The 27,619-nt window shown below is 38.2% G+C and overlaps 8 protein-coding genes across 11 annotated transcripts; 4 read left to right on the top strand and 4 right to left on the bottom strand.

Moving 5' to 3' along the window:
• On the top strand, positions 102 to 2,765 carry LOC104745685 (peroxisomal (S)-2-hydroxy-acid oxidase GLO4). Of its 3 annotated transcripts, none has more exons than XM_010466994.2 (12): positions 102 to 233; positions 455 to 594; positions 684 to 808; positions 897 to 943; positions 1,020 to 1,097; positions 1,207 to 1,331; positions 1,463 to 1,520; positions 1,593 to 1,655; positions 1,758 to 1,827; positions 1,916 to 2,016; positions 2,091 to 2,195; positions 2,273 to 2,765. In XM_010466994.2, exons 2-12 carry the CDS (start codon positions 455 to 457, stop codon positions 2,450 to 2,452), a joined length of 1,092 nt encoding a protein of 363 aa, XP_010465296.1. In that variant the 5' UTR covers positions 102 to 233; the 3' UTR covers positions 2,453 to 2,765. The 3 variants fall into 3 exon arrangements, with proteins under 3 accessions (XP_010465296.1, XP_010465295.1, XP_019092596.1); XM_010466993.2 differs by having other exon boundaries at positions 103 to 233; positions 451 to 594; XM_019237051.1 differs by lacking the exon at positions 102 to 233 and adding an exon at positions 259 to 275 and having other exon boundaries at positions 451 to 594.
• LOC104778956 (nuclear pore complex protein NUP107) lies at positions 2,102 to 10,257 on the bottom strand. 2 transcript variants are annotated; one of them, XM_010466997.2, is made up of 25 exons: positions 9,991 to 10,257; positions 9,260 to 9,615; positions 8,970 to 9,039; positions 8,764 to 8,879; positions 8,553 to 8,584; positions 8,331 to 8,456; positions 7,825 to 7,983; positions 7,342 to 7,434; positions 7,086 to 7,253; positions 6,892 to 6,990; positions 6,269 to 6,495; positions 6,126 to 6,183; positions 5,971 to 6,059; positions 5,605 to 5,736; positions 5,353 to 5,475; positions 5,088 to 5,186; positions 4,800 to 4,988; positions 4,412 to 4,583; positions 4,172 to 4,322; positions 3,862 to 4,064; positions 3,547 to 3,688; positions 3,249 to 3,409; positions 2,927 to 3,043; positions 2,588 to 2,671; positions 2,102 to 2,209 (listed from the first exon to the last, which is right to left on the bottom strand). In XM_010466997.2, exons 1-24 carry the CDS (start codon positions 10,068 to 10,070, stop codon positions 2,600 to 2,602), a joined length of 3,234 nt encoding a protein of 1,077 aa, XP_010465299.1. In that variant the 5' UTR covers positions 10,071 to 10,257; the 3' UTR covers positions 2,102 to 2,209; positions 2,588 to 2,599. The 2 variants fall into 2 exon arrangements, with proteins under 2 accessions (XP_010465299.1, XP_010465298.1); XM_010466996.2 differs by lacking the exon at positions 2,102 to 2,209 and having other exon boundaries at positions 2,415 to 2,671.
• Positions 10,382 to 12,010, top strand: LOC104745683 (protein FLUORESCENT IN BLUE LIGHT, chloroplastic-like). Its single transcript, XM_010466991.2, has 4 exons — positions 10,382 to 10,513; positions 10,864 to 10,994; positions 11,142 to 11,292; positions 11,382 to 12,010. The coding sequence occupies exons 1-4, from the start codon at positions 10,429 to 10,431 to the stop codon at positions 11,903 to 11,905; spliced, it is 891 nt and encodes a 296-aa protein (XP_010465293.1). The 5' UTR covers positions 10,382 to 10,428; the 3' UTR covers positions 11,906 to 12,010.
• LOC104745684 (oligouridylate-binding protein 1C) lies at positions 11,962 to 15,352 on the bottom strand. The gene is made up of 12 exons (XM_010466992.2): positions 15,071 to 15,352; positions 14,577 to 14,638; positions 14,390 to 14,492; positions 14,096 to 14,172; positions 13,953 to 14,014; positions 13,787 to 13,874; positions 13,578 to 13,653; positions 13,450 to 13,480; positions 13,097 to 13,216; positions 12,879 to 12,964; positions 12,569 to 12,745; positions 11,962 to 12,461 (listed from the first exon to the last, which is right to left on the bottom strand). Exons 1-12 carry the CDS (start codon positions 15,185 to 15,187, stop codon positions 12,177 to 12,179), a joined length of 1,284 nt encoding a protein of 427 aa, XP_010465294.1. The 5' UTR covers positions 15,188 to 15,352; the 3' UTR covers positions 11,962 to 12,176.
• Positions 16,195 to 17,594, bottom strand: LOC104745682. The gene is made up of 4 exons (XM_010466990.2): positions 17,392 to 17,594; positions 17,145 to 17,275; positions 16,974 to 17,056; positions 16,195 to 16,498 (listed from the first exon to the last, which is right to left on the bottom strand). Exons 2-4 carry the CDS (start codon positions 17,191 to 17,193, stop codon positions 16,325 to 16,327), a joined length of 306 nt encoding a protein of 101 aa, XP_010465292.1. The 5' UTR covers positions 17,194 to 17,275; positions 17,392 to 17,594; the 3' UTR covers positions 16,195 to 16,324.
• On the top strand, positions 19,227 to 21,649 carry LOC104745681 (exocyst complex component EXO70A1-like). The gene is made up of 2 exons (XM_010466989.2): positions 19,227 to 19,395; positions 19,486 to 21,649. Exon 2 carries the CDS (start codon positions 19,486 to 19,488, stop codon positions 21,385 to 21,387), a length of 1,902 nt encoding a protein of 633 aa, XP_010465291.1. The 5' UTR covers positions 19,227 to 19,395; the 3' UTR covers positions 21,388 to 21,649.
• LOC104745680 (sm-like protein LSM1B) lies at positions 21,813 to 23,653 on the bottom strand. Its single transcript, XM_010466988.1, has 5 exons — positions 23,244 to 23,653; positions 22,578 to 22,646; positions 22,372 to 22,487; positions 22,225 to 22,287; positions 21,813 to 22,096 (listed from the first exon to the last, which is right to left on the bottom strand). The coding sequence occupies exons 1-5, from the start codon at positions 23,302 to 23,304 to the stop codon at positions 22,019 to 22,021; spliced, it is 387 nt and encodes a 128-aa protein (XP_010465290.1). The 5' UTR covers positions 23,305 to 23,653; the 3' UTR covers positions 21,813 to 22,018.
• LOC104745679 lies at positions 24,344 to 27,575 on the top strand. The gene is made up of 8 exons (XM_010466986.2): positions 24,344 to 24,499; positions 24,916 to 25,216; positions 25,301 to 25,498; positions 25,580 to 25,852; positions 25,973 to 26,075; positions 26,160 to 26,278; positions 26,386 to 26,562; positions 26,649 to 27,575. Exons 2-8 carry the CDS (start codon positions 24,929 to 24,931, stop codon positions 27,426 to 27,428), a joined length of 1,938 nt encoding a protein of 645 aa, XP_010465288.1. The 5' UTR covers positions 24,344 to 24,499; positions 24,916 to 24,928; the 3' UTR covers positions 27,429 to 27,575.

The raw sequence follows: 27,619 nt of genomic DNA, 5'->3' as shown, positions 1-27,619 counted from the left end.
ATAAAGCCCATTGGCAGGACACTCTAGACTAGGTAGAAGATTTGCAGCAGTATCGATTCGATTCGACACGTGATCTTCTTACAAAGGAAACTAGTGAGAGTAGATTTGTCTTAGTGTGATCAGTGTCACCGACCGGGCCCGTGTTGTGTCGAAAAGCAGACTAGATAGTAGATTTAGTCTCAACTTCTTCGGTTTGGAACTTGGAAGGTCTGTCTCTGGATTTCTTCAGATAAGTGAGTAACTTCTACAATCAGCTCTTTAGATCATATGTTATGGTTTTACTTCTAAGTCCCTTACTTAATGATCTCAGCCAGTATATATATCTCTACCCTTCGTTGTTTCTTCTTGTATTTTAACAACTTAACTTACTACTACAGAGTTGATAATTTCTGTTTAGGTTCTTGTGGAGTAGTCAAGTGTTGTTTGATTGTCGATTTGTTTCCTTTGTAGATAGATGGATCAAATTGTAAACGTGGATGAGTTTCAAGAGCTGGCTAAACAAGCCCTTCCTAAGATGTACTTTGATTTCTACAATGGAGGAGCAGAGGATCAACACACTCTCAAGGAAAATGTTGAAGCTTTCCGTAGAATCATGTAACAAAAATCCATATCAATATATCCATTTTGGTGGGTGATCGTGTTATAGGTTTATCTATGTTGTGTGTTTTTGATTGATGTTTCAGGTTTAGGCCTAGGGTACTCGTTGATGTGAGCAAAATAGATATGTCTACCAAAATATTGGGTTTTCCCATCTCATCTCCCATCATGATTGCTCCAACAGCAATGCATAAGTTGGCTCATCCTCAAGGTCTGTTTACTCTATGTTCATAACTTGCTCTCAAACAGTCTGCAGTTGCTGGATTTGGGATATTGATTTGATTTGTCTTCTATGTTAGGAGAAATCGCCACTGCCAAAGCTGCAGCTGCGTGTAACACTATCATGGTACTAATAAGGTGTCTATTGAAATGCATGTTTACATTGTTTAATGATTTTATAGTGTTTTGTTGTGTGATTTCAGATAGTATCATTCATGTCTACTTGCACTATTGAGGAGGTTGCTTCCAGTTGTAACGCTGTTCGGTTTCTTCAAATATATGTAAGTACTACACAGTCATGATTTTTTGCTGCTTTTGTTATCTCCTCCAAACTATTGCTTCCTTGGTATCTGGCCTTACTTCTTAGTTCCGCTCTAATATATTCTATAGGTGTACAAGAAACGTGATGTAACAGCTCAGATTGTGAGAAGAGCTGAAAAAGCAGGATTCAAGGCTATAGTTCTAACTGTTGATGTTCCCAAACTTGGTAGAAGGGAAGCAGATATAAAGAACAAGTAACATTCTCCATTACTCTTTTGACATTCTAGGGACATTTTCTTGCAGGAATAAGCTTTCCTACTTTGCTTAGTCTATCTGATAAAAAGTAGTTTCTGAAATGATGTTCTATTTTTTTTTTCTTCTATAGAATGATATCCCCGCAGCTGAAGAATTTTGAAGGTTTAGTTTCGACCGAAGTCCGACCTGTGAGTAGAGATTATACTAAGGTTCTTGTAAAGTAAAACCTTACCAGTTGTTAACATGATAATTTCTCTTAGAATGAAGGTTCAGGGGTTGAAGCCTTTGCCGCTAGTACATTTGATGCTTCCTTAAGTTGGAAGGTGAAATTTTATGAGTGATTCTTTCTGTGTCCTTGGAAGGTGAAAACTTTCAAAGTTCCTATCTGACGATATTCTTGGTAATTTTTACATTGCAAAATTTAGGACATCGAATGGTTGAGATCTATTACAAAGTTGCCAATCCTTGTCAAAGGGTTACTCACACGTGAAGACGGTAAGATCCATGTCTCATATAGCATGTACCATACTCTGTAGAAAGTCCAAGGCATATAAAAGAACACTCTGTTTGATGTTATTGGCAGCTCTTAAGGCTGTTGAAGCCGGTGTAGATGGTATAGTGGTATCTAACCACGGGGCTCGCCAGCTTGACTATTCCCCTGCTACAATTACTGTCTTAGAAGAGGTAACCCCATCAAAGCATGCTTTAGAAAAACTTATTCGTCTTAACAAACTGAATTTTGTTTCTTCGAACTGCAGGTTGTACATGCTGTTAGAGGTAGGATTCCGGTTTTGCTTGATGGAGGAGTACGACGAGGAACTGATGTTTTCAAAGCGCTGGCGCTCGGAGCCCAAGCTGTTCTTGTACGCTATCAATGCTATATTAACATACATATTTCAGGTTACTCTCTCTGTTGATGTAACACTTTCTACTGATACAGGTAGGGAGGCCTATAATCTATGGGCTTGCAGCTAAGGGTGAAGATGGAGTGAAAAAAGTGATCGAGATGCTAAAGAATGAGTTTGAGATTACTATGGCCCTTTCTGGTTGTCCCACCATTGATGACATAACCAGAAACCATGTTAGGACAGAGAAAGAGAGACTTCACTCTATGCTCTGAAGTCTGATCCAACAAAATCCGACAGTCGACCAACAGTACGTATGAAATACTGTCCATGGCTCCATCCACATAAATAAAAGGCTCAAATTAAAGACAAGGGATTTTGACCAAAAAAAAAAGACAAGGGATTATTACGTTTGGACTTTGTCATGATGTTGAAAGTTCCTCCTGAAGCTCCAACTGGGACATACGATACTCTCTCTCAAACAACATGAACTCCTGCATTTGTAATGCATCTAAATCGATCAGATTATTCTCAGTCACTAAGTTTGAATGATTCATATGCAGACAATATCTCATTACTCATATTCCTTTTGATGTTTCGCAGCAAAAGTAACAAACATATTTCTGAGGCAGAACCATAAAATTAAAAGCTAACAGATATTCATTCAGGTGAATAACCAACAATGATGTAATAAAAAATGAGGAGTGTTTGACTGTTTTTCATGGAGTAAAGAACTGAGTATTACTAACCTGTAATTGTTGCCGACTGAACAAAGAGAGAAACCCAGTTTCATCAGAAGCCACAAGCTCAATCAGTTCATCATGATCTTCAGGTGGATTTCCCGACTCCATCAGAGAAACAGAAACCTGCGAATACGTAATAAATGGAGGTTAATTCACCTAGCCAGGGACATGCGAGTAGGTATACGTTCAATCTTCTATAGTTCTCGTCAATGTAAACAACCAAAGACTTAGTAGACACTTTTATTATAGGATAAGATGAATTGGCCGCAGAGAGATACGTATGTATCCCATTGTTATAATTTAATATGGCAGAGGCTAGTTGCTTTACCTGCATCGATCGAAGAACGAGCTCTGGAAGACAGCATCTTCTACAGAGACCCCGGACAATATACGTTGCAGGTGTTTCAAGCGAGCCTTCTTTGCTTGAATACCAAGCGTCTAGGCGGGATATATCCATTGTAACACCTGCTTGGAAACGGGTAAGCTCACCTGCAGTCAAATTTTAATTTTTTTGCTTGTTTTATTAATGCTGGTGATTTCATCTTGGATGAAACATCCCCAAATTTTTATGGAGAAAAGAAGGTAAACCACAGTGAACGAGAAATATGTTCCACAGAAGTCCAAACCTTTAAAACCAGCTGCAGCCACTGCACTTAGAATACCACCGTCATTTGCATTATGTGGCCCAAGTCCATCACCCTTAATTGCTAAACACCGGAGCACAACCTCGATGCAGTAGCTGTCCCTTGAAGAAATCGATACATTGACCTGAAAGTGAAGAACACAAACATTAACGTCGTAGAATGCTTTCGAGATGCTGTCACATCATAGAATATATTAAATTCATGTCCAGGGAAGAAGCAAACTTTTATATATATATAACCATGGGTGAGGGAAAATCAAAGGTTCCAGGTAAACGAAACATTGGATGAAAGGATTACCATTAACTGGCGATCTAAAACAACTTCCTCACTAACAGAAGAGTAAAGTGCACTCATTAATGCAGCACAAACAGTGGCATCTGGGCGCAAACATTCACCAGAAGGCAAACAGAGCATCGCAGTTGCATGCAATTCAAGGAACAAATATTCTTCTGATTCGAATACATGGTCTTCGAGAAATGTCATCCAGGGATTGTCTCGTCCTGTATTGAGGTTCAAAACTATCACAGTTAACAGCATTTTCAATTAACCTAAAAACTGCAAAGTCATGCATAGTCAACCATATATTATAAAGTATGGCACCACTTACTGAGGAGCAATGCCAAAGAAGAATCCAGAGTCTCTTTGGCTGCTACAACAGCCCTCTGATTTTCCTCTTCTGACAGTTCAGTGACTTCAGCATTCTCTAATTGGAATTTGAGCCAGTTGCGATATTTTGCATCACAGGAATAATATTCATTCTGTTGAAAGACAAAGAGGTACGTTTTATCTGGATACTGAATGTTTTAATCAAAGGAATAACAAAGCGTAAAACTGCAGTGAAGCATACCCAGTCTTGGAACTCTTGCAAATTCTCGGAAACATAGTCCTCAAGGGTATCTGGATTTTCTGAGAGTTGCTTCAGAGGTTCAGCAAGAAAACTAAGAAGCGTGTGTGCACCCACGGGAGTTGCAGGCACCCTCCACATGGCGATCAAAGCAAACTCTCTGAAAAGTATGTTGCTGAAGAGAGGAAAAACAATAATACCATGAAACAGAGCCAAAAGTGAAGGATATAAGTGGTTGACAGAGGTTACATATTAAAAGGACTTCTGGTCCTCTGATTTCAACATTACGTCTCCATTAAGAAATTGAGAAATAGCCTACATTTTCCTAATATGCAGAGAATTCTTCACAGAAACAGATATATAGCCATATGTCAGTATGTATTGACCGTACCTGTGCATCAAAGATCGCAATAGTAATTTGGAAGTAACATCCTTGACATCCTTTATAGTAGATGGAGGTGTAAAACAGAGCCACTGAATCGCTATGGCTTTTTGAAGACTCTGCTGACGATGCTGCTCCGCAACATCAACTGAGGGATCATATTTTGCAAGTTTGATTTCCCGAGATCTTGACAAAACCCTGTGAATGTTCCATGAAGTTGCAGCTTCTGAGATTAATAGAGTCAAATGTATCTCACTATTACATATTAAGCTAGGAAAAAATCTCGACCATTAATACCTGTCAACTATTTCTTCAAAATTTCCTTTAGTGTCATTCACAGGAGAAAATGGCAAGTATTCCATAGCGGACAGGAAGATTTTGTACTTCACATGTACGCTATTTACAGAGCAGAAGGAAAAATGTCAAAGAATTAACTTTATGTCATACACCTATATGCAATATGGGTGCTTGTCCACGAAGTTGAGAGGGTCACACAATGCAATATGAAAGACTATCCTCCGATATTTTATCATCAAATAACCGATAATATAATTAGAAATACCTGCTATGCATCCTTAGCTCCATCATGTGTACAAAAAGTTCAATGCATCGATGAGGAGCAAGCTGGGAAGCATAAATTCCTACTAATTCTTCATGTTGTTTTGAAAATAGAAACATCGCATACCTGGCAACATTTCACAGGTCACTAAAAAGCCAGTTGAACATAATATGCATGTAATGTATCATGAAGTAGGATAATAAGTTCCATAAATGCACTCTGCTAAGACAGAGAAACCATCTTGAAGTGACTCACATATGAAGAATAAGATCACCAACATTATTGAGCTTCTCACTGAAAGAGTCGTTGATTTCATCAGCAAATAGAAGCCTAATAACAAGCACCACATGGGCACCGAACTTTATCATATGAGGATCTCCATGGGGCCTGCCAGATGCAAAACGTATTAAGTCAAGGCACTCATATAGCAATGCTGCAACAAACTATAAATAACCAAGAAACATCAGCAAATAGATATTGTCATTTCGAGACCCCTACCACAACATCCCTGAGTTGGGAATTTTTGTTAATTTGAAAGAAAATGCTAGGATCCGACAATCAGCAGATTATCCCATAATTTTTAATAGAAATAAAACTATCTGGAGAAAAATTATTGATTGCCTGAAGTTGCTTTGATCATCGTCTAAGGGCGCTATCCATGACCATATGATATCAAGAAGATGTGATATATCGCCCAACATAAGGTTCATCTGCCAAAAGAAAGTATTAAAGATGAACATAATACTTGACAGAAAAATCTTTGGCCATTAAAATACCTGAATTTGCCGGTGCTGCTCTTTGCATCCTCTGACAACAGCTTCGTGCACCATTTCCCTATGCCAGGAAAAAAACAGTAAGTTGGGCTGTCGCTCTTTACAGAAAGGACAAAAAAAAAATTTCCCAATAGTCGCATTCATACCCTGAATGGAGTTTCTGAAGAAGAGCAGGAAGGTCACGGGGTTGTTGGTTTAGAACATGGAGGGGCCAATCTTCTTGCCCAAGTGAAGCCTGATAACCATTTTGCATAGTTTCCGGGCTTTCATCAATGCAGCTTCTAAACTTTTCTGTCAACCCTGGCTTTGATTGGGCGAGTTCAAGATCAACCTGAACATCAAGCCAAGATTTCGCCATAGCCCAGCAAGCTGACTGCAGAAAAACCACCATCAACGCTAAATAATGTCAATTCATGCAGCACTAAAACAAGCTACAGAAAAAGTTAGAGGAAGATAGCAGTTTCCAGTTCTAAAAAAAAACCATATAAATGGTAGCGACTAAAACAGGAATTGTCAATGATTCATAAACATCTTTAAACATTTTTATGAGTAATAATTCAGTTCCATAGGGACACACGTGCAGGGTGATAACTTTAGACGACGTGACCTTTCAAATAAGCACCTTAGAATATAATGCTGTGAATTTGGCAAGACAACCAAGAAAAAATGTTAAGAGTACATTAATTAAGAGAAAAATGGTAGCCAAGAAAGCAAAGTTGGAATATGCTAAATAAAATCAATCTGATTATACAAGTGTGCATGCCCTTACCTCCCAATCGGTACAAACTGGTAACATGCGGTTCAGGTTGCTACATTGTGTTGCAAAAACAGCAACTTCATGTTTGCCGCCATCCTGCTCTGCAATTTTCTTCAGAAACAAATGAAGAAAGAATAGTAAGTTAGGTTTCTCTGAGGGAAAATAAACTTCAAATTCATTAGAAAGCAATACACTTTCTGTTTTACCTCCGATGCACAGTAGGACGCCCATTTCCAAAGACGCAGTTGATTGCCAAAGCCACTTTCCTGCTCAATGGCCTGGAGAGTCCTATTTTTCCCATTCTTTGTTAATGCCTCAACAGAAGGAAACATGTCCATTCCAGAAAAAGCGCATAAAGTTGCAGCTCTCCATGGCTGCCAAAGTAGAAATATAAATCGACATTATCGCTACACACCTTTCTAATCAGTATCCTTAGAGAATTCATATAATTATTAATATTACCTGCCCAGCGGACCTGCAGAGATCACATGCCTCTTCTATTCTCCCAGCCCTTATCAAAGTCCAAACATCTTCAAGAACAGATTCATCTTGTTTCTGCCAAAGAGAAGTTGTAAATAGTTATTTTAATTAACAGAGATAATGAAAACGAAATATGACCCTCACACTATAGATATAGGCATCCACAGGGTTACTAGAACATACAAAAGAAGCAGTTAGAATTGCTATGTTATACGCCCTAGAGCAAGCCAGTTAGTTAAATAATTGAGAATCAGATCTTAATTATGAAAAAAAATAGGCGGCCGTTATGACAAAATTTATGTTACCCTTCTCATCCACACTGCATTGCTTTCTGCACAGTTTCACCAACATTGTTTTATGTATACCATGTATTTCATATTGAATGATATATTGAAATGTAAAACATGCACATCAGCACTAATAATTTAGATGAACCTAATGTCAACCATAGCTGAAAAGACTTACATTGTCATCAGGAAGAATACGAGCATGTTCACGTGTTGGAGCGTCAAAATCCAGATGGTGTACAGTGTCACCGACAGAGCCATTTTTCTTGAGATATCTTTGTGTGTGATGCCACACTCCAGCGTTCGGAAGATAAGTACCCACATGAGATCCCCGCACCTGAGAACATTAACATTTCCTGGTAAGCAAATTCTAATCAAGTGTTAATCACCTCTATCAATTTGGGGGTTCATCACACAATTCTTTACCTAAGTTGAACAAAGCCTAGGAAACAGTACCAACACCCTCAATATATGACAAGTACGAACACAAACTACAGACTATGTTCAAAAGCAATAGATAAGATTTCATTCATATACAATGCGGTCCAGTATTTCTCTAGGCGCAGAAGAATTCACTACTAGAAAAGAATGCAAACATGACCAGACCAGATCAACCAATCAAGTAAAATGCCAAATGACAATGGTAAACTAATATATTGAAAAAGAATATACTGGAAATGCCACCTTTCTTTCCAAGTCAAGTGATTTTGAAGCCATTTCTTCAAGCCACATGACTATCCGAAGGCATAGTTGAGCTGTATGGTCATTTACAACAAACCGACAAGCCTCCAAATGAGATGTTGATGGCACCTAACGAAATTCAACATAATCAAATAAGCCAACGCGTAAGATGTATCAAATATGAATGATTCATTTAAAAAAAAAAAAAATCGGAAGAATGCTTACCAGGCTCAATTCCTTCGGAACTTGTTCAGTAACTGCAAGGGCAAAGACACATGATCGATAATACCATTTCTAACACAAGCCACCCAGTACTTTAATTGAAAATATTACATGACACAGAGCTTTGACAGACATCAGTAATCAAAATGAACACAACGCCTGCCCTATTCCTAAAAGGCCAAAGCAACAGAAAGGTGGAGTTGAGTTTCCTAACCTTTTCCATATAGGTTCCATAAAAGTGACCAGGAGGCAGCCTCACCAAGCAAAAGCTGAGCCTTCTGTCTCATAAGTTTATCCTCCACAACACGATGTCTAATATCTGATCCATATCTGTAGATACCGAAAAGGCATGAAACACAAGCAAATAATTTAAAGTTGTAGACGTTCTGACTGTTAAACTCTCTGAGGCAGAAGATATACCTAATAGATTGTGAAACATGCCTGCATGATTCCTCAAGTCTCAATATTAGATCTGGAATGGCCATTAGTCCTGCAGAACCAAGACGCCATAATTACAGTAAGAGATAACCAGATAATAATAGGACTATAACAACTAAGTAAAGAGAATCCCACAAACAGATACATTGGAGAGTTGAGATTTTGAAAGAATGAGAACCAGATTTACGCATGCAGAGAAACACAAACCAAATATCTGCCTGCATATTCATCTATGCACAAATCTTATACGAAGACTGATATATAATACAAACCTTGAAGTGCAGAATCAATTAGGGAAGCAAACAAAGCAAAAGTTGTATCTCCACTCTCGGCTAACTCATCATTCTCAATCTTGCAAGCCTTGAGTGATTGACTTTCCACTCGACGAAACGAAGCCTCGTTATCATCATCCAGAATTCCAACACTCTCTGTCCTGGAAGCAGATAATGGGTTTGTATGTGTTCCTTCATAATGATCGGTGTGAAAATTGTCAACCTCCTCCTTAATGTTTTCAAGAAGCAAAGCAGTATTTGTTGGACTATGGATGTTATGCCCATCATACAGTAATCTGTTCTCCCGGACATTCGAACTCAAGACTTCCTCATGTGGTGATGCAGAGTGTCTCTTTCTGCAAGCACGGGCATCAACAATGTTATACCTCAAAACACGCAATTAAGTGGTTAAACAATACACACCAACGCAGAGTTACACGAAACAAATAACAGAATACTAATTCATAAAAATGAATTAAACCCATACGCAGATTTTTGAACTGAAACCATAAACCCTAACAAGAAAACAAAATCCAAAACTTCAACAAAATTTCCGAAACTTTCGAGTACAATCTTATTCAACTATTGCTACATTCAGCTTATTTAGACTGTACTTACAAACAAACGACAACCCACGAAAAAGAATCCCACTTTAAAATCCAAAATAACGAGACCCAGAAGATTGAGAAGAGTTATCAAAATCGGGGAAAAGGGTAAGTCGAAATAGTTACCGATAACGACGGAACTGATCCCTAACAGTGAGAACCTCGGGGTCGAAGTAGCTAGGGGAAGTGTCCATATCCATGTCCATTTCTTCGCCAACAAAAAAAAACTAATCCCAAGTGCTAATAAGAAAAATCTTAGCAAGCAATTCAAAGTGCGGCAAAGCTTGAGCGTCGATTAGGGTTTTGTAATCGTCGAAATCTAAAACCCTCTAAAAATCCTCCGCCCGGTGGAAGACAGAGCAACGATACTACGACACAGAACAATCACGCCACCACACCAGAGTTAAAGCACAAGCCGCTTATAAAACGCTGCGTTTCATCTTTCAAGTTCAGTAAAAAAAAAGGGTATAACTGTAATTAAATAAAAAGATGAAACCAGTTTTAATAAAAAAACTCCTCCCAAGGCGTTGTTGGTTTTATCCTCTCAGAGAGCTTTCTTTAGAGATGACGGCGCTTATCCGGTGTTGCTCCTCCTTCTCCTATACTTCCGGTGGCCAACCACCGCCACGCGACAAGTCTCTAGGTCCAGGTTAGCTCTTACTTCACTTGTTGAATCAGATTTCCAATTCGAGAGTCTATGTTGCTATGTGAGTGATCCTCTTTTTGGTGATGAGGCATCAGAATGTCGGAGACTGAACTAGGTTTTTGTAATTTCATTTCGGAGTGATTGTGTTGCTGAGAACACGCATTATGTTCATGATAAGTGTGTAGCTTGATTATGCCCTCAACTCTTAGAAGCGTTTTTTTACTCTAAGCGTGATCTCTTATTGTGTTGTTCTCATTTGTGTTTTTGTTGAGATCTTTCTGATACATCTCCCATATCCATGTCACACGAAGACCCTGAATATGAATTCATCTTACTGGATTTGCTTTTTTCAGGGATTGGAAAGTTAGTAGTCAGAAGAAACCCTGGAGATCATCATCCTTTCTCCAAAATTTTGCAGTTGTCTTCTCAACACAAGGAGCGTGAAGGCAACGTGGGAACTCTTGAAAAGTTTTCAGCTTTTGAGGTAGGTTGGTGAGTTCTGGGATGTTTAGCTATATCCCAATATATCCTCTGAGTATTCTATTGCTTGAAACCAGAATAGTGTTTGACTCAGTTTTTGCTGTCAAGTTTTTTCGTTTTGATAATAAGCCTTTAGATATGGATGTGGCAGGGAATTGGGAGGCTCAAATTACCGGTAATGGCTGTGTTGTTGACAAACTCCCCACTTGAAGCTTTGGCTGCTGAGACATGTGAGCCAGAGAGATCCATGTTCAGCATGCCAATTTTGTTACTTGTAGCTTTAGTTGGAGCCACTGTTGGAGGTAGTAAACTAGTCTTTTCTTCAAACTTTGCTCCTACGAACTGTACCCATTGGGGTTTTTGATAACAATTTTTTTGGTACACAAACCAGGGTTGGTTGCTCGGCAGAGGAAAGGGGAGTTACAGAGATTGAATGAACAACTACGACAGATTAACGCAGCTCTTAGGAGACAAGCGAAAATCGAGTCTTATGCACCAAGCTTGAGTTATGCTCCAGTGGGAGCAAGAATCCCAGAGAGTGAAATCATTGTGGAACCAAAGAAACAAGAGTTGATTTCCAAGTTGAAAACAGGAAAAACCTTTCTTAGGAGCCAAGAACCAGAGAAAGCGTATGCTGAGTTCAAGTTAGCTTTGGAACTTGCTCAGAGTCTCGGAGACCCCATCGAAGAAAAGAAAGCTGCAAGAGGCTTAGGCGCCTCGCTTCAACGCCAAGGGAAGTATAGAGAAGCCATACAGTATCACTCCATGGTTCTAGCCATCTCAAAGAGGGTAGGTGAAGATTCTGGAATCACTGAAGCATATGGAGCTATTGCAGACTGTTATACAGAGCTGGGAGATCTCGAGAAAGCTGGAAATTTCTATGACACATACATTGCTCGGTTAGAGACAGACTGATTCTTCCGCAATGTCCTTTTGTTGTATGTTTATGTTCTATGTCAAATCACATAAAATGGACATCCAAATCCCTTTTATTAAATGTAATTTGCTTGTCTTACAATCCATGGGGATACATAAACTAAGCATACAGCTGAAGATGAAGCTTTATATAGATAACTTAAGTGAGAGATGACAGACACACACACAAACAAGTTCTAGAAAAAGGAAAAACAAAAGAAAGAAAAGCAAAGAGAATGAACTTAAGATCAGTGCCACGATCGGAGGTTTATTACTGATAGTACATGAGCTGTTGTGCGGCGGCAACATTCTGATAGCCACCATCGTACATGGCTGCAGTATGTCCAGCTGCATTCATTCCATGAGCTGCTTGCCTTAGAGGGTGTTGACCCTGTGGATGCATTAGGGCATTCACACTAGCCATCTTGCTTAGTGCCAATTGCCTTTCATAGGCTAAGAGATCAGCTGCAGACAGACCAGGCACTGGTGCTGGGGCAGGAGGGGGAAGTGGGTTTGAGGCTGTACCTGGTGGAGTTGGTTTGTTTCCCCATGAGCACTACAGTTAACAAAATGAAATGTCAGATTACATGCTAAGTCTCAGATAAAGCAAGTTTCGGGAACAGTGAGATCAAATAGAGAGGGGTATTTTGTGGTTTGAAGTACCTTTATCTGTCTGTTAAAGAGGTAAGGCTGACTGTTACCCATCTGAATAGCAAGAGCAGCCTCGGGATGCGTATTATATCTCACGAAACCAAAGCCTTTGTCTCGTTGGACACGAACCTCTTCAATAACTCCAGCGCCAAGAGCATGGAAGTAGCGGTGTAGATCAAGCTGAGTTACCTGCAAGATAGATGGCTGTCATGATGTACCAGAAATCTACTGATGCAATAATTCATCAAAGAGCCTCAATAAAACTGTTTTTATTATGATAGTGATTCAAGTTACAAGGAGCACTTCCTAGTGGATAACGTACCTCTGGAGCAAGGTTTCCCACATAAACAGTAGTAAACTGAGAATTGTTTTCAGGTGCTTCCTCATTTAAGGTCTCTTTACCATCCTCTGCACAATCAAACGACCAAAGTAGCTTTGTGAGTTTTTCATATTACCCGGAGAAAAACAATGTAATTTTCACGAATTCCACTTGCAGGAAAAAGATAATATTCAGAATTTGCACAGTCAAAGAAGAAGAACCTGATGAGCCAGTTGTAAGTTCGACAACACTTTTTCCATCAGAACTGTGCTTATCCTCACCAGAAGTAGCGCCCTTCGTGGCCCAGTTGCATCTGATCTGTCTGCTACTTAACCATTTACCTGCGAATATGTGGTAAAATCAAAGGTTAATTGCTAAGAATAAAGACACAAACTCAGTTCTAGAAGCAAGACCTCATTGAAACAGAAACTATGTAACTTTCAGCAGTTCTTGACTACTAAATCAAGAGAACTCATAATACAGGAGCTTGGTTTCTAGGTACAGTTGCATGCAGAATTGAGAGGGCACAGTTCACAAATGAGGATGAAAGTCTCAGCTACAATACAATCCTTACCATTCATCTCGTTAATGGCAGTTTGAGCTTCCTGCAAATGAAATCAACATTTAACATTAATGTAAACCACTAAAGATCCTTGAGCTAAAAACAAGTAGTCAGCGCATGATTTGAAGAATATACATTACCTGTTGATTGCGGAAAGAAACAAACCCAAAGCCTCTTGAGCGCCCAGTTTTCTGGTCCCACATAACTCTTGCATCCCTTCAAGTAAATACTGATATTAGACTCAGTTCAAGATTAAGAGTTGGATGTGATGTTTCAGCAGATAAGCTTAACAATAGGAGAATTTCGTGATTCTTAAAGAAAGTGTTAGATCAAGCATATGAGAACTTACGAACAAGCGGGAAAAACAGAAAAGCTTTGATATAATGTAGCGTCAGTAACCTCTGGACTGAGATCTCCAACAAAAATGTTGAAATGGCCTGCAACTCATGAGAAACAATAGCATTGAGCATCCCAAACAAGCAAAATGCAAATTTTTGAAAAAATCAAAAACTTACTTGAAGTGTCTTCCCTCTGACCAGTGGCATACGCCCAATTGACTTTGATAGGCTGTCCAAACCTGTGAATTCAAGTGTTATAACCTAACTGAAAGCGTTTGAAGAAATAATGAAAGAACAGAACAATGAAACTTGTTCCTTACAGATGCCTTCCATTCAGGGACAGTATAGCCAGAGCAGCAGATCTACGGTCAAAGTAGTGAACAAATCCATATGATGACTGAAATCAGAAAAGTACATTTTTGTCAGTGAGTCCCTTTTTTAGTAAAGTTGAGAAACCCAATCTAAGCAGAGCAGCAAGTAGATTACAACTAGGCAATTGTTTTGTTATGCTCGTCCAAAAAAAGAATGCTACTTTAAAAGAGACGGTCACTTTCACAATCTTAACACAAAAAGGTAGAAGAAGAAAAAAAAAGGTAAATTTCGAGTCTCTCTACCTTATCCTTCCTGATGAGTTTACTGCTTTCAACAGGGCCAGTGCTAGTAAAAATCTCTTGAAGCAGAGGCTCTGTGACCTGTGTATGGATGTTTCCAACATACCTGCCAAATGATTATAGGAGTTAAAACATAAACTCAGAACTACACCTTCAAAACAAAGAGATGCTCAAAAACCAATTCACTCACACGCTACGGCAAGTACTGGGATCAAAACCAGGAGGAAGGTTTCCACTTGGAACAGGCTCTAACTGCAAATATGCCCAAAAGTATGAAAAAGATATGAAAAGGGATTGCAGCAAAAGAAGAAAAAAATCATTACTTTTCTATCCCCATGACAGAAAACAATCTTGAGACGGTATATATCTGCTCAATTTGGTAATGACCCAACAAAAAAGACATCATCAACAGATAAAAAGAACGAATTGTTAGCCTAGGTACAGGATCTGGAAACCCTAGCCTTCCCGTTCAATCAAATCATAAAAGGGAACACAAAAGCTACAGCCCGTTGGAATGAGTCATAGCTTCAGAAGATGAACACAAACTAAACCCGACCCGGAATTAAAGGACCCACGAGAGAAAGACGATAGTGTAGAAATGGAATTAATTAAAAATTAAAAAAAAAAACTTTAACAACTCCAATTTCGGCCAAAATTAGACAAATCGAAGATGTAAAAAAAGACCTGAGGAGGAGCCAAAACACCAGGATGGTAAAGAGAGTGTTGCTGCATCAGAGCTTGTTGCTGCATCAAAACTTGTTGTTGTTGTTGTTGCTGTTGCTTCAGTCTCGGATTCTGCATTTTTTTTTTTGCCCTTAGTGCGATGAAAAGAAAGATATCTGTTTTGTTTCTCCCAGAAAAGCTCTCCGCTAGGGTTCAGGTACTATCTCTCGCTCACGAGATGAAGAAAGAAAGAAAGGAAAAAAAAAAACTAACCAAAAAAAAAAAAAAAAAAAAAAAATTAAAAAAAAAAAAAAAGAGAAAAAGGTAGAAAGAGGAAAAAAAAAATCAGAGAGGAAAGAGAAAGAAGCTGTCCGTAGAAGATGAGAGGGACCGTGCGGCACAAGTGAACTATTTATAGCACGATTTATTTTATTGCTACTTTTCAGACAAGAAGTGAGGTGATACTAACATTACAGGACTGTGACGATCTTTTTTTCTGGTGACAGCCAATAATACTCCTTTGTTGTGCTGACACAGCCCATTGCCAGGCCCAAGCCCATTTTAAACGAAGTCGTTTATTCCCAGGATGTGGAGGGACCACTATCTCTCTGACTAAAACTTGTTCAGTGGACCCAAGCGTGTATATTGAGTTAGTCAGGTCTGTGTAAACTGCTTGAGTTCGTGGTCTAAGTTCAGGGTCTTGAAATAAAAAAATAATGATAGAAAATTGTATTTATCATCTTCTTCTTTTTTGTGATATATATATATATATATCAAACTTTCAGATTAATTATAACTTGTCATTGTGTAACTTAAACCTAATTTTTCAAACATTAAATAACCTTAAATATCCACTACAACTTGTATTACTTAATCATCAGCTCGATCAAAATTAAGTATGGTCCACCAAACATCATCTCATTATGAGGTTTGACAATGTACATTTATGTTAGCTGGTTTAGACCATCATTAGTGGAGAAACACTTCTAAGTTACTCACATATTAAATAATTATATAATTAATACTAAATTAATTAAAGCAATCCTAAGAGAACTTTAGCAAAATCATCCCTCCACTAGAGAACCAAAGAAGGTTGCTCAATCATTATTAATTTTGTGTACAAGTGTTTTGAATTTAAACTTGACACACACTCTTGAAAGTGATTCAACAATGGAAAACTAGAATGTAGATAAGGAAAGAGACATTGAAAGGAAATGAAAAAAGCTCAGCTATAAAAGCTTCAAACTCAGGTTTGGAAAGATCTTGATACAAAGCTTATGTGATGCATTTCTCCTTATCGCCAAGCATCTTGGAAATGTTTTGAAGCTGAGAAATTCTCCATTTGTAGCTCTTTGTTCTGCCAGTGTTGAAGTTGGTTATGAGCTCATCTACAACCAAAACATGAAACTTTAAAACCAGAACCTGCATTTTAAGAACCAAAACCAGAACCTGCATTTTAAACCATAACAATGTAAGACAGAGCAATGAGACATATCAACTGAACCCATCTTCAAACACATTCATACCAAAGGCAAACCAACAAAAACAAAAACAAGTAAACAAGTGACTATCATCATTGTCTATATGACTAAGCAGTTGCACCAAGTGACTATTATTTGTAACTTTGCTATCTATCCAAGACAAGACAAGTATGAGTGTTTCCAGATTAAAACAAGACAAGTTAGCAAATTATTAGTAATCTACCATCCAATACATGGTAAATATCTCTAGCCAATAGACATAGTCATGTAACAGAGTGTTAGCAACACCAAGTTATATAGGCAAACGTAATGTTATGGGTTGATTTACAGGAGCAATCAGATGGCAGTAGATAACATCGGACTGTATTAACATAATTTGCTTAGCTGCGAGTTGTGTAGACATTATAAGCACTAGAAATCGTCAGTGTTATTGTTCAACGTACCTGCAGCATAAGAATACTCAACACAGCGCACTGGTCTGTCATGCGTTCCCAAAATGTCCTCTTTGCCAACATTGAAAACAATCCTGCAGTATAACCAGAGAACACCAATCGGCGCAGTATAACCAAAGAACACCAATCCTGCGGAGAGAATTTAAGAGTAGAGAAGAGTACCTTCTGACTTTGTAATCGGCGCCAACACTAAAGCCGGAGAAATCATCATGAAAACAGCAATCCAGTACTGCTCCGCCGTGTAAGAACTCGCCTCGCAACGAATTGGTGCTCACATCATACAACCTCACACGCTAAGATTCAAAACAAACCCAGAAGAAGAAGAAGAAGAAATTATCTTCAGATAAAGGGGACTGTTGGAGTCAAATCAAAGACAAAGTAGAAAGGGGATTTTTGACTAGGCACTAACCTTATCCCATGAAGACACGAGGAGATGATCACTGTTATTGGAAAATTGGAGATTGGAAATGCCGTCTCAATCAACTAGCCCTCAGAGGAGAAGATCGTTCGAAAGCTCCGAAACCGGAAATTTGTTAAAGAAACGCCATAATTAAACCAACCGGAGATCCCAATCTCGAGATCGAGAGAATGAATTGAGAAAAGAAGAATCCATCGCCGTTAACATCGACAGAGAAGAAAAGAGAGAAGGGTCGGGAAAGAAAAAAAAAAACAAGAAAATGAATTTTTTTGTAATATATTTACCCTACAACCTATCTAAACCTGACACGTATCGTTACTTATGGGGTTGCTCCAGCTTCTTCCTGAAGTAACGATTCTCGGATTATTAGAGAATATTATGGGTTTTTTATTTTTTTTTGGCCATAAATAAGAGAGTAACTCATATAGCACTCCCCACTAATGATGCTCTTACGACTATTCCAAACAAACGTATAAAACGTCTCTATGATAATAATTTTTGAAAAGATTCACCAAAATTTTGAACTACTCTTATCTTATCCGTAGAGGTAATTTGGTTATAAAATGTCAGAGATAATACAAATTGATGTCTTTACCTGTTTACCAACATGGTCCAACCACGTCAATGAAAACTAAAAAATGTACAAAGAAAAAAATAATCCGAAGTTTATTAACATCGAAACAAAGTATTGACTATATTGCATCAATGGAATGAATTATACGATATGTCATCTCGTCACCATATATATATATATATATATACTTATTACTATTAGACTGATTCAAAATTACTGGCTTAAGTGATCCCACTATAAAAATGGGAAGATGAATCACATAATAAGACATGATTGGATATATCTAGATATGTGTCTCTTTTTTTTTAGAGAAAGTGGGGACTTTGTTTTAGGCATTATACTAGCATTTATGACTTCAGATCTCACCCAATTTTTAATTTTACCGGGCATTTCACGCCGCCGGCGAGTAATTCCGAACAAAGTTTAATTTTTTTGGGCAAACGTATACACAAAAACACAAAGAGAGGAGTTGAAAAGTCCAAAGAGATTTTTATTTGTTTTTATTTTCCGATTTCCCACTTCTCTCTCGCATAAACTTAAAAAAAAAAAGGACAATATTTGAACATCTTCATTCACCTCTTATAATATAAGAAAATAACATCTACCTACATTATTATAAAACTAAAAACTTAAATCATTATTTTATAAATCCAAACTGATATATAATTTTATTTTAATTGTAAAATCTAAATCCTAATCATCTCATTTGTAAACCCAAACCGACATATAATTTCGTTCTAATTATAAAATCTAAACTCTAACCATTTCATTTATAAACCTGAACCGACGTATAATTTCATTCCAATTGTAAAATCTAAACTTTAACCATCTCATTTGTAAACACAAACCGACATATAATTTCATTCTAATTGTAAAATCTAAATCTTAATTATCTCATTTGTAAACTCAAACCAACATAGAATTTTATTCTAATTGTAAAATATAAACTCTAATCACATCATTTGTAAATCCAAACCGACATATAATTTCATTTTAATTGTAAAATTTAAACTCTAATTCTCATTTATAAACTCAAACCGATATATAATCTAAGTCAATATTTAACTTTTCTTATATAAAAGTATACATAATTTATTTTCTTAATTTGTTTTGCTTTTAAATTTAGTTTTAATTTATTTTAAAATAAAATATTAAATAAAATATTTTGATTGGTTCAGAGTGGAAAAGGTGAACACCTAAATATTTTTCAAAACAAAACAAAAAAACAATACTACAAACACAGACAGCTTTTGCCTTACTAATATGACTTCTGATAAGAAAATTATTTTAAAAAAAAATTCGTAAGGACAAACTGAAAAAAAAAAAAAATTGGACCAATCTCATTCATCTGAGAAGAAGAAGAAGACCTCTTTTACCAAAAAGAAGAAGAAGAAGAAGACCTAATTTGAATCGGTCGAGAGGTTAGTGAGAATATGATTTCATTTGCTTTTCAACTTCTGTCTTTTTGAATTTTTGTTCTGTTGTCTGATTGATTGATTTTTTCTTAAAAGATGGAACCGCCGGAGAATAGTTTAGATTCCGATGATTCGAAGTTAGAGACGGCGCAAAGGATAATACTCCGGTGGGACTCTGCGGCTTCTGAGGAAGCTAGAGGTAAGATGATTTTCCAAAGCGATCGTGATGAAGTTGATCGTTTCCTACGAGCCGTTGATGAAATCCAACGCTCCTTATCTTCCATCTCCTTCTCTTCTTCCTCTTCCTCCTCCGCCGCCACCACCGCCGCCGCCGCCACCGCTGTTGATGACAACGAGGTCAAAGCTAACTCAGCTATCCAAATCGCCATGGCTAGACTCGAAGACGAGTTCCGTAACATTCTTCTCTCACACACAACTGTATTCGAACCTGATTCGCTTTTTCTCGAGGAGTCATCGTCATCGTCATCATCAGTCTCTCCGTCGTTATGCGGCGAAGCTGGAGATGACAGCTCCGTAACTACTGCGACCGAAGAAGAAGAGTTGAACTCGCCAGGTGGTTCCGGTTCAAGCCGGTTAACTCGTAGGAGAAGCAGTTACAGATCCACAAGCAGTATAAGAGAAATGGATCTGATTTCTCCCGAGGCAGTTTCTGATCTAAGATCGATTGTTCAGCGAATGGTCGCCGCAGGTTACTCTCGTGAATGTATCCAAGTCTACGGAACTGTTCGCAAGTCAGCCATGGAAACCATTTTTAAGCAGCTTGGGATTGTCAAGATAAGCATCGGAGACGTGCAGAGGCTTGACTGGGAAGCTGTTGTTGGAAAGATGAGACAATGGATCCGTGCAGCTAAGGTTTGTATTAGAGTTGTGTTCTCTAGTGAGAAGAGGCTTTGTGAGCAGCTTTTTGATGGGATATGCACAGCCATGGATGAGACTTGTTTCATGGAGACAGTGAAGGCTTCTGCTCTGAGACTTTTCACTTTCCCTGAAGCTGTTAGCATTAGTAGAAGATCACCTGAGAAGCTTTTCAAGATTCTTGATTTACATGATGCTTTAACTGATATGTTGCCTGATATAGAAGCAATCTTTGACTCTGATTCATCAGATACTATTAGGGTTCAAGCCATTGAGATTCAGTCTAGACTAGCGGAAGCAGCTAGAGGTATACTCTCGGAGTTTGAGAATGCTGTTCTTCGTGAACCTTCGGTAGTTCCTGTCCCTGGAGGAACGATTCATCCGTTGACTAGGTATGTGATGAACTACATTGTTATGATCTCTGATTATAAGCAAACGCTGGATGATCTTATCATGTCGAATCCTTCTACTGGCTCTGATGCAAACACACCGGATATGGATTTCACTGAGTTAGAGAGTAAGTCTCCGTTGGATTTGCATTTGATTTGGTTGATGGTGGTGTTACATTTCAACTTAGAAGAGAAGTCCAAGCACTATAGAGACACGTCTCTAGCTCACATATTTATCATGAACAACATCCATTACATCGTTCAGAAAGTGAAAAGGTCACCGGAGCTAAGGGAAATGATTGGAGACCACTATTTAAGGAAACTCACTGGGATATTTAGACATGCTGCTACAAACTACCAGAGAGCTACATGGGTCAGAGTACTGAATAGCTTGAGAGATGAAGGGTTACATGTGAGTGGGAGTTTCTCCTCAGGTGTATCAAGAAGTGCACTGAGAGAAAGGTTTAAGGCATTCAATACAATGTTCGAAGAGGTTCACAGGACTCAGTCTACATGGTCTGTTCCAGATGCTCAGCTTAGAGAGGAACTTCGAATATCTCTATCCGAGCATCTAATCCCGGCTTATAGATCGTTTCTTGGAAGGTTCAGGGGTCATATAGAGAGTGGGAGACACCCTGAGAACTACTTGAAATACTCAGTTGAAGATATCGAGACCATCGTTCTAGATTTCTTCGAAGGATATACTACACCACCACACTTGAGGAGGCGATAAATGAAGATTAACACGAACATTCGTCTTCTTTCTTACTTTTTTTTTTTTCAGCCACGTCCCCACTTTAGGATGTCATAGAATAGACCCATTCTTTGAATTGTTATTCACAAGGTTTCTGCCCGATGGAATAATTTCCAGGTAAACATATATTTGTGTGTTGTTGTTTGTGCTATATGTCTTCTTTTAACCAAAGTCCTGATTGGTCACAGGACCAACAAGTACCATGTAAATTTTGCAATGTGCCACGTCGTCTTTTGCTCCATTTTCGTTTCTGTTTGTCCAAGTTTGGTTGTAGTTCTGCTTGCATAGATTGTCTCCATCCTGGGAGGCAGAGCTTATAGGCAAGCCCCTTTGTTTGTAAGTGTTAAGCCAACGGTTAAGTTTTCTTGAACTCAAATTATCCAATCTCTGCCAATTCCAAGATAAACAAAATGCTAAATATTTTTCTTCTGAAAAGGTAAAACAGATCCGAAGAGACAGAAGTACACAGATTATTTTTTGCATATTCTTCCAAAATGAAACATAAGACTTGCGTCGATCCCCTAAATTTAACACACCAAAAAGGCTCATCATAAAACTTGCGAGCCAAAGCAGAGCATCAAGCCAAGAATGAATAAGGACACGATCTGGTTTAATCAAAGTCAAGGAACTCCATTCTCTTCCTCATTGTTCCTCTCAGCTCACTTGCTTCCCTCTCCACCTTTTGCGCCTAAACCAACACAAAAATTCCCCAAAACTAAATCATCAGTAACCACACAACATCACAAATGAACCAAATTTTGCTACTCAATTTGTTACTAATGTGTGGAAGTTAAAACATGTGATGTGATGCCTTACCCTCTTAATCTCTGCCTCTGAGACACGAATCATATGTGGAGGAAGTTCTTCTCTCTCCGTGTCCTAAGACACATTGTTTAAGAAACTCAGTGATCTAGAAAACACAAGGTGAGATAACAAAAACAAACAAACAAGGAGAAGTCTTACCAGCTCACCAATCAGAACAACATTCTCTCCACGGATTACATAGAGTCCTAAAGGAATGTCACAGTATTGTTCACCAACAATTACCCTCTCACATGCACCTTCTAGAACCGCATTGGCTATGTATATACAACAAACAAAGTACGGTTTAAATCTCTCTCCCATCAACAAAATCAGAAATGTAGGAACATGAAAAGAAAAGTGGATACCAAATTGATCAAAAGAACGGAGTGTTCCCATAAGTTTTCTACCATCTCTAAGGAGCACAAGTAGTTTTCCTACATTGCCAAGAGCAGAGCCAACAAACATAAGTAGCTGATGCACATTGATTCACAGTAAAAAGCAAACCTAACTCCAAATGAGTTCCGTAATTAAACCCATATCCCAAAAACATCAGCAAAATATTAAAGAACCAATATCGAAAAGAACTTGAATTTTGGATTCTTAAGCGGATAGTGACAAATTCCACACAGGTTAAGTAAACACTTCTTAAGCTAAATCAAGAATGAGCCAGTAACCCCATCAAATTTTATCTCATGCATGCTAAAAGCTTAACATTATTAGCTGAAGAACATTCAGATTTGACACAACAGATAAAAACTAAAAGCTTTCAAGATTCAATCACTTATCAACAGAGAGTGTCTCTTTTGAGATAACTCAACACCAAAATTGACAAGCTTTGAACAATGCCGTAGAATAATAAAGCCTAATTATCAAAATTAAGAACTCAAAATCAAAACGCAAGAACAACTGAATTGTTTGCAAGAACATGCTCCGTAAATGCACATTCAAATCCATTAAGCCGTATCCTTAAAAACATACATAAAGCTTCAAACAAATCTGAAATCAGAGAGGAAGAGGGAGACGGAATTTACTATCGAGATAACTAGCGAGTGAGGTTGAAAGATAGATTTCTTCAGGACCAGCCCAAGACATCGCTCACTGACTCTATCCGCTTGAAATTGATGAAAAGCTTCGGTCTTTCTATTAAAGACAAACTGATAGATATAATGGTCTCAGCTGAAGAGATAGGATTGGCTATATCGAACGCAGACGAGTCGTAATTTTGACAGGAAGGCGGAAATTAGGGTTTTGACTAAAGGGTTTAAATTGAGAAAAAAGAGATAAAGAAAAGAAGAAAAAAAAGATTGAGACTTTCGGCACGAGATCGAAGATTGGGACACGGGTTCGTCAAAAAAATATAAAACCCAGATCCGATCGCCCACTTTGGATGAGAAATTTCGAAGAAACAACACAAGAGAGCTATAAAAAAAAAAAAAAGTGTCCGAACTCGATAAAACTTCAACCACTTTCCCAATTAAATAATTAACAATTTGTTTTTTTTTTTATTGGTCATAAAACAAATTTTCTTTTCATTTTTCTCAAATAGTATAATATTTACAATTTAATATTAACAATTACCATATTTCTGAAATTGGACTTTTTATTTTTATTGGTAAACAACATTTCATTTACCACATAAAAAGAAGGTTATTGATCACACTAGCAAATAATTTTCTTTCTTATAAGTAACCATTGTGGAGTTTAGAACATGTTACCACAAGACCAGCTAAACAAAATTATTCCCTGCATAGAGTGGTTTGAGAATTGAGATGACATTAGCATATAGAAAGCTAAAAAAAAAATTGAGTGAAGCAAATACTCAAAAAAAAATCCTACGAAGTTCTTGCAAATTTCAATACTTTATTTAAAATCTGTTGTTGTGTTCCAATTTCTTAAGGATAATTTTATCATGTATATATATATGTGGCTTCTTATATTTTAAGTAAAATAATACAGTGTATAACTTTATATTTTAATTAATAATCCACTAGTATTCTTTATATTTTAATTAATAATCCACTAGTATGTCGCCACATCAGCACTAGATCTTGGCGGCGCGAAACTACGCGGCGTTTGCTAAGCATAAAAACGTAGCGCAGTTTATTTATTTAAAGCAAAACGATATCAGTTTTGTACTTTGCAGCTATCATCATCGTCGTCGGAGAGAAAGCCCCACCCCTTCCCGGAGATATCGTACATAAACAACTAAAGCAACCTTAACCTCGTCCACTGTAAAACCCCTAAAAGAAAAAAAATCCAGGGTCACGATTCCTTCTTACTTTTCCAGGTTCGATTTCGTCTTTTTACGATTCGATTTTAGGGTTTTGTTTCTTTAGTTCACGAATCCTGTTCCCTTTGCAATCGATTATGTTCAATTTCAGATTATTTGCATCGGTTGAAAACGCAATTATTTAGTAGGGTTTGTTGTGGTATTCGAGAAATTTCAGGAAACTTAGAGTTTTCTATTAATGGCTAGTTTTTTTTTCCCCCAATTTTTTTTTTTTTGGGATAAATCTTGAAAAGAATGTTCCTTTCTACGTAATTGTATTCCAATTTCCCAGCTTTACATGTTTTTGGAGATTTCTGGAGATTGAAATTCTGGCATCCAATGTAGTTAGATCGATTTTGTTTTTTTTCTCTTAAGATTATTCCACATCTAAGCTCAATTGAGTGGTTCTGAATGGTTTCATTGATGTTTTATAGGGATAGGTTGGTCATGGAAACTGCAACTATGGCAACCGCAGCTGGAGCAGCTGCTCTTCTATATTACACGTTGAATCGGAAATTAATAGCTGGTCCATCTGATGTTGACGATGAGAATTCTGAGACTCGTGCTTCTTTGAGGATTGACCGTGTTTCACATAGACTAATCCAAGCTCCAGCCACTTGGTTGGAGACAATTTCTACTCTTTCTGAGACTCTTCGTTTTACTTACTCTGAGACTCTCGGCAAGTGGCCTATTGGAGATCTTGCGTTTGGAATCAATTTTCTCCTCAAGAGGCAGGTAAAACATCTCTTTTTCTTTTTGACAGTGACAAGTTTTGACAGTTATCTCTTTATCTTTGTAATTGTGTGTCTGTAACCGCAGGGACTTCTACATGTTGATCGTGTTTTTGGTGGTAAAGATAGTATAGAGCTTAAAGGACCAGAAGTAGCCACTGAACTCAGATATCTTTTGCACTTGTTGACATTGTGTTGGCATTTCTCCAAGAAGGCATTTCCCTTGTTCTTAGAAGAGACTGGCTTTACAAAGGAAAACGTCCTTATTCACGAACCCAAAGCTGGGGTAAACTCTTTTAACAACTCTCAACTCCGAGGCACTTTTTGTTCGCCGTAGAAACTGAGAATTAGTTTGTGAATCATGTAGATATTGAAGCCAGCTTTTACGGTTCTTGTCGATCACAATACAAAATGTTTTCTATTGTTGATCCGTGGAACGCATAGCATCAAGGACACCTTGACGGCTGCAACAGGAGCAATTGTACCGTTCCATCATACTGTTGTAAACGAGAGGGGGGTCAGCAATTTGGTTTTAGGATATGCACATTGTGGTATGGTTGCTGCTGCCCGGTGTATAGCAAAACTTGCTACCCCTTGTCTTCTCAAGGGTCTTGAGCAGTATCCAGATTACAAAATCAAGGTACTTTATGTAGCCGCTTCTCTATTCTTGATTTCACCTGTTTTCTAAAACCTATTATGTGAGAAACTAAAGACTGTCTCGTGCCCCTTACATTGTAATTTTTCTGGATGTTGTTGGCAGATCGTAGGTCACTCTTTGGGCGGTGGAACAGCTGCACTTCTGACATATATATTGCGGGAGCAGAAAATGCTCTCTACAGCTACCTGTGTTACATTTGCCCCAGGTTTTTCATCCAAAATAGTTCAGTTATATCTGTTGATAACTTCTTAGATATTAAGACTGAGCTTTTTGTTCCTATGTTCTTCAGCTGCCTGTATGACTTGGGAATTAGCTGACTCTGGGAATGACTTTATTGTATCTGTCATAAACGGAGCCGATCTGGTGCCTACATTTTCTGCTGCAGCAGTAGATGACTTACGCGCTGAGGTTAGCTTCCTAGACCCTAAATTCTATGCTTCATTTATATACTTGGGAAAACGTTTGTTGTAATTTCTTGAGATAAACCATTTGTTCTCCCCTTTCCACCTCTTTAGGTAACAGCATCTGCTTGGCTAAATGATCTGAGAAATCAAATCGAACGGACTCGAATTCTCAGCACTGTTTATCGCTCAGCGACGGCTTTAGGATCACGGCTTCCATCTATGGCCACTGCCAAAGCAAAAGTTGCTGGTGCTGGTGCAATGTTACGCCCAGTTTCTAGTGGCACACAGGTAATAAACTACACCGAATATGCTCCTGGAATTTTACATAGAACTTAAGACTGGAGAAGTTTGAAAATAAAACAAAACTCTTGCAGGTTGTGATGAGAAGAGCTCAAAGCATGCTGACCCGTCCTGCACTAACCATATCTTCTTGGTCATGTATGGGACCCCGGCGCAGAGCCTCTGCTATTCAATCAAACTCGGAACATCAGTTAGATTCTTCTGAAGCAATGTCCCAAGATATACCCGAAACATCAGATCCTCTTCTTGTTACGGATGAAGAAATAACCGGGAAATGGAAATCAGAAGCTGAGAGTTCCAATTACAATGAAACATCTGCTCATCTCGGAGCTACTGATCTCGATGAGTGTGAGGATCCAGCTGAAATCGGAACACGCGAAGAGCGGATGACTGAAGCTGAGCTATGGCAACAACTGGAGCATGACCTTTACCACGATTCTTCAGAGCAACCTGAAGAAGAAACCGACGTGGCAAAAGAAATCAAAGAAGAAGAAGAAGCCGTCATTGCAGAGGCCGGTGTTGCCCCACCAGAGAGCCAGACAGCTGAGATGAAAGAATCCCGCAGATTCCTCCCAGCGGGTAAAATCATGCATATTGTCACAGTACGACCCGAGGCAGTAGAGACTAACGACGAAGAAGAAGAAGAAGAAGAAAACGGTTCTCCCCTCGAGAGGCCTCCTGAGACAACAGTGGAGACTGTGGAAGAGGGTAGAGTAGGAATATTTCTGACGCCAAGGTCATTGTATAGTAAGGTGAGATTGTCGCAGAGGATGATAAGCGATCATTTCATGCCTGTTTACAGACGACAGATCGAACGTCTAATACAAGAGCTAACAACAATTGAACATCCTTAAAAAAAAAAAAGCTTCTCTTCTTGTTTTTTTTCCCTTCCCTTTTTTTTTTGGCGGTAAAAATTTGTATTTGCAGTTGTAAATACGGTACTACATACACTACTTGTCGACTACTATTATCTTTATGAAAGTTATAAATTTTTGTTTTTATACACAATTGTTAAAATGTCTCTTTCTAAGCCTAATCTTAAATC

This window comes from Camelina sativa, chromosome 15, assembly GCF_000633955.1.
Source record: "Camelina sativa cultivar DH55 chromosome 15, Cs, whole genome shotgun sequence".
Taxonomy (NCBI): domain Eukaryota; kingdom Viridiplantae; phylum Streptophyta; class Magnoliopsida; order Brassicales; family Brassicaceae; genus Camelina; species Camelina sativa.
This window is presented reverse-complemented; position numbering and strand designations above follow the sequence as displayed.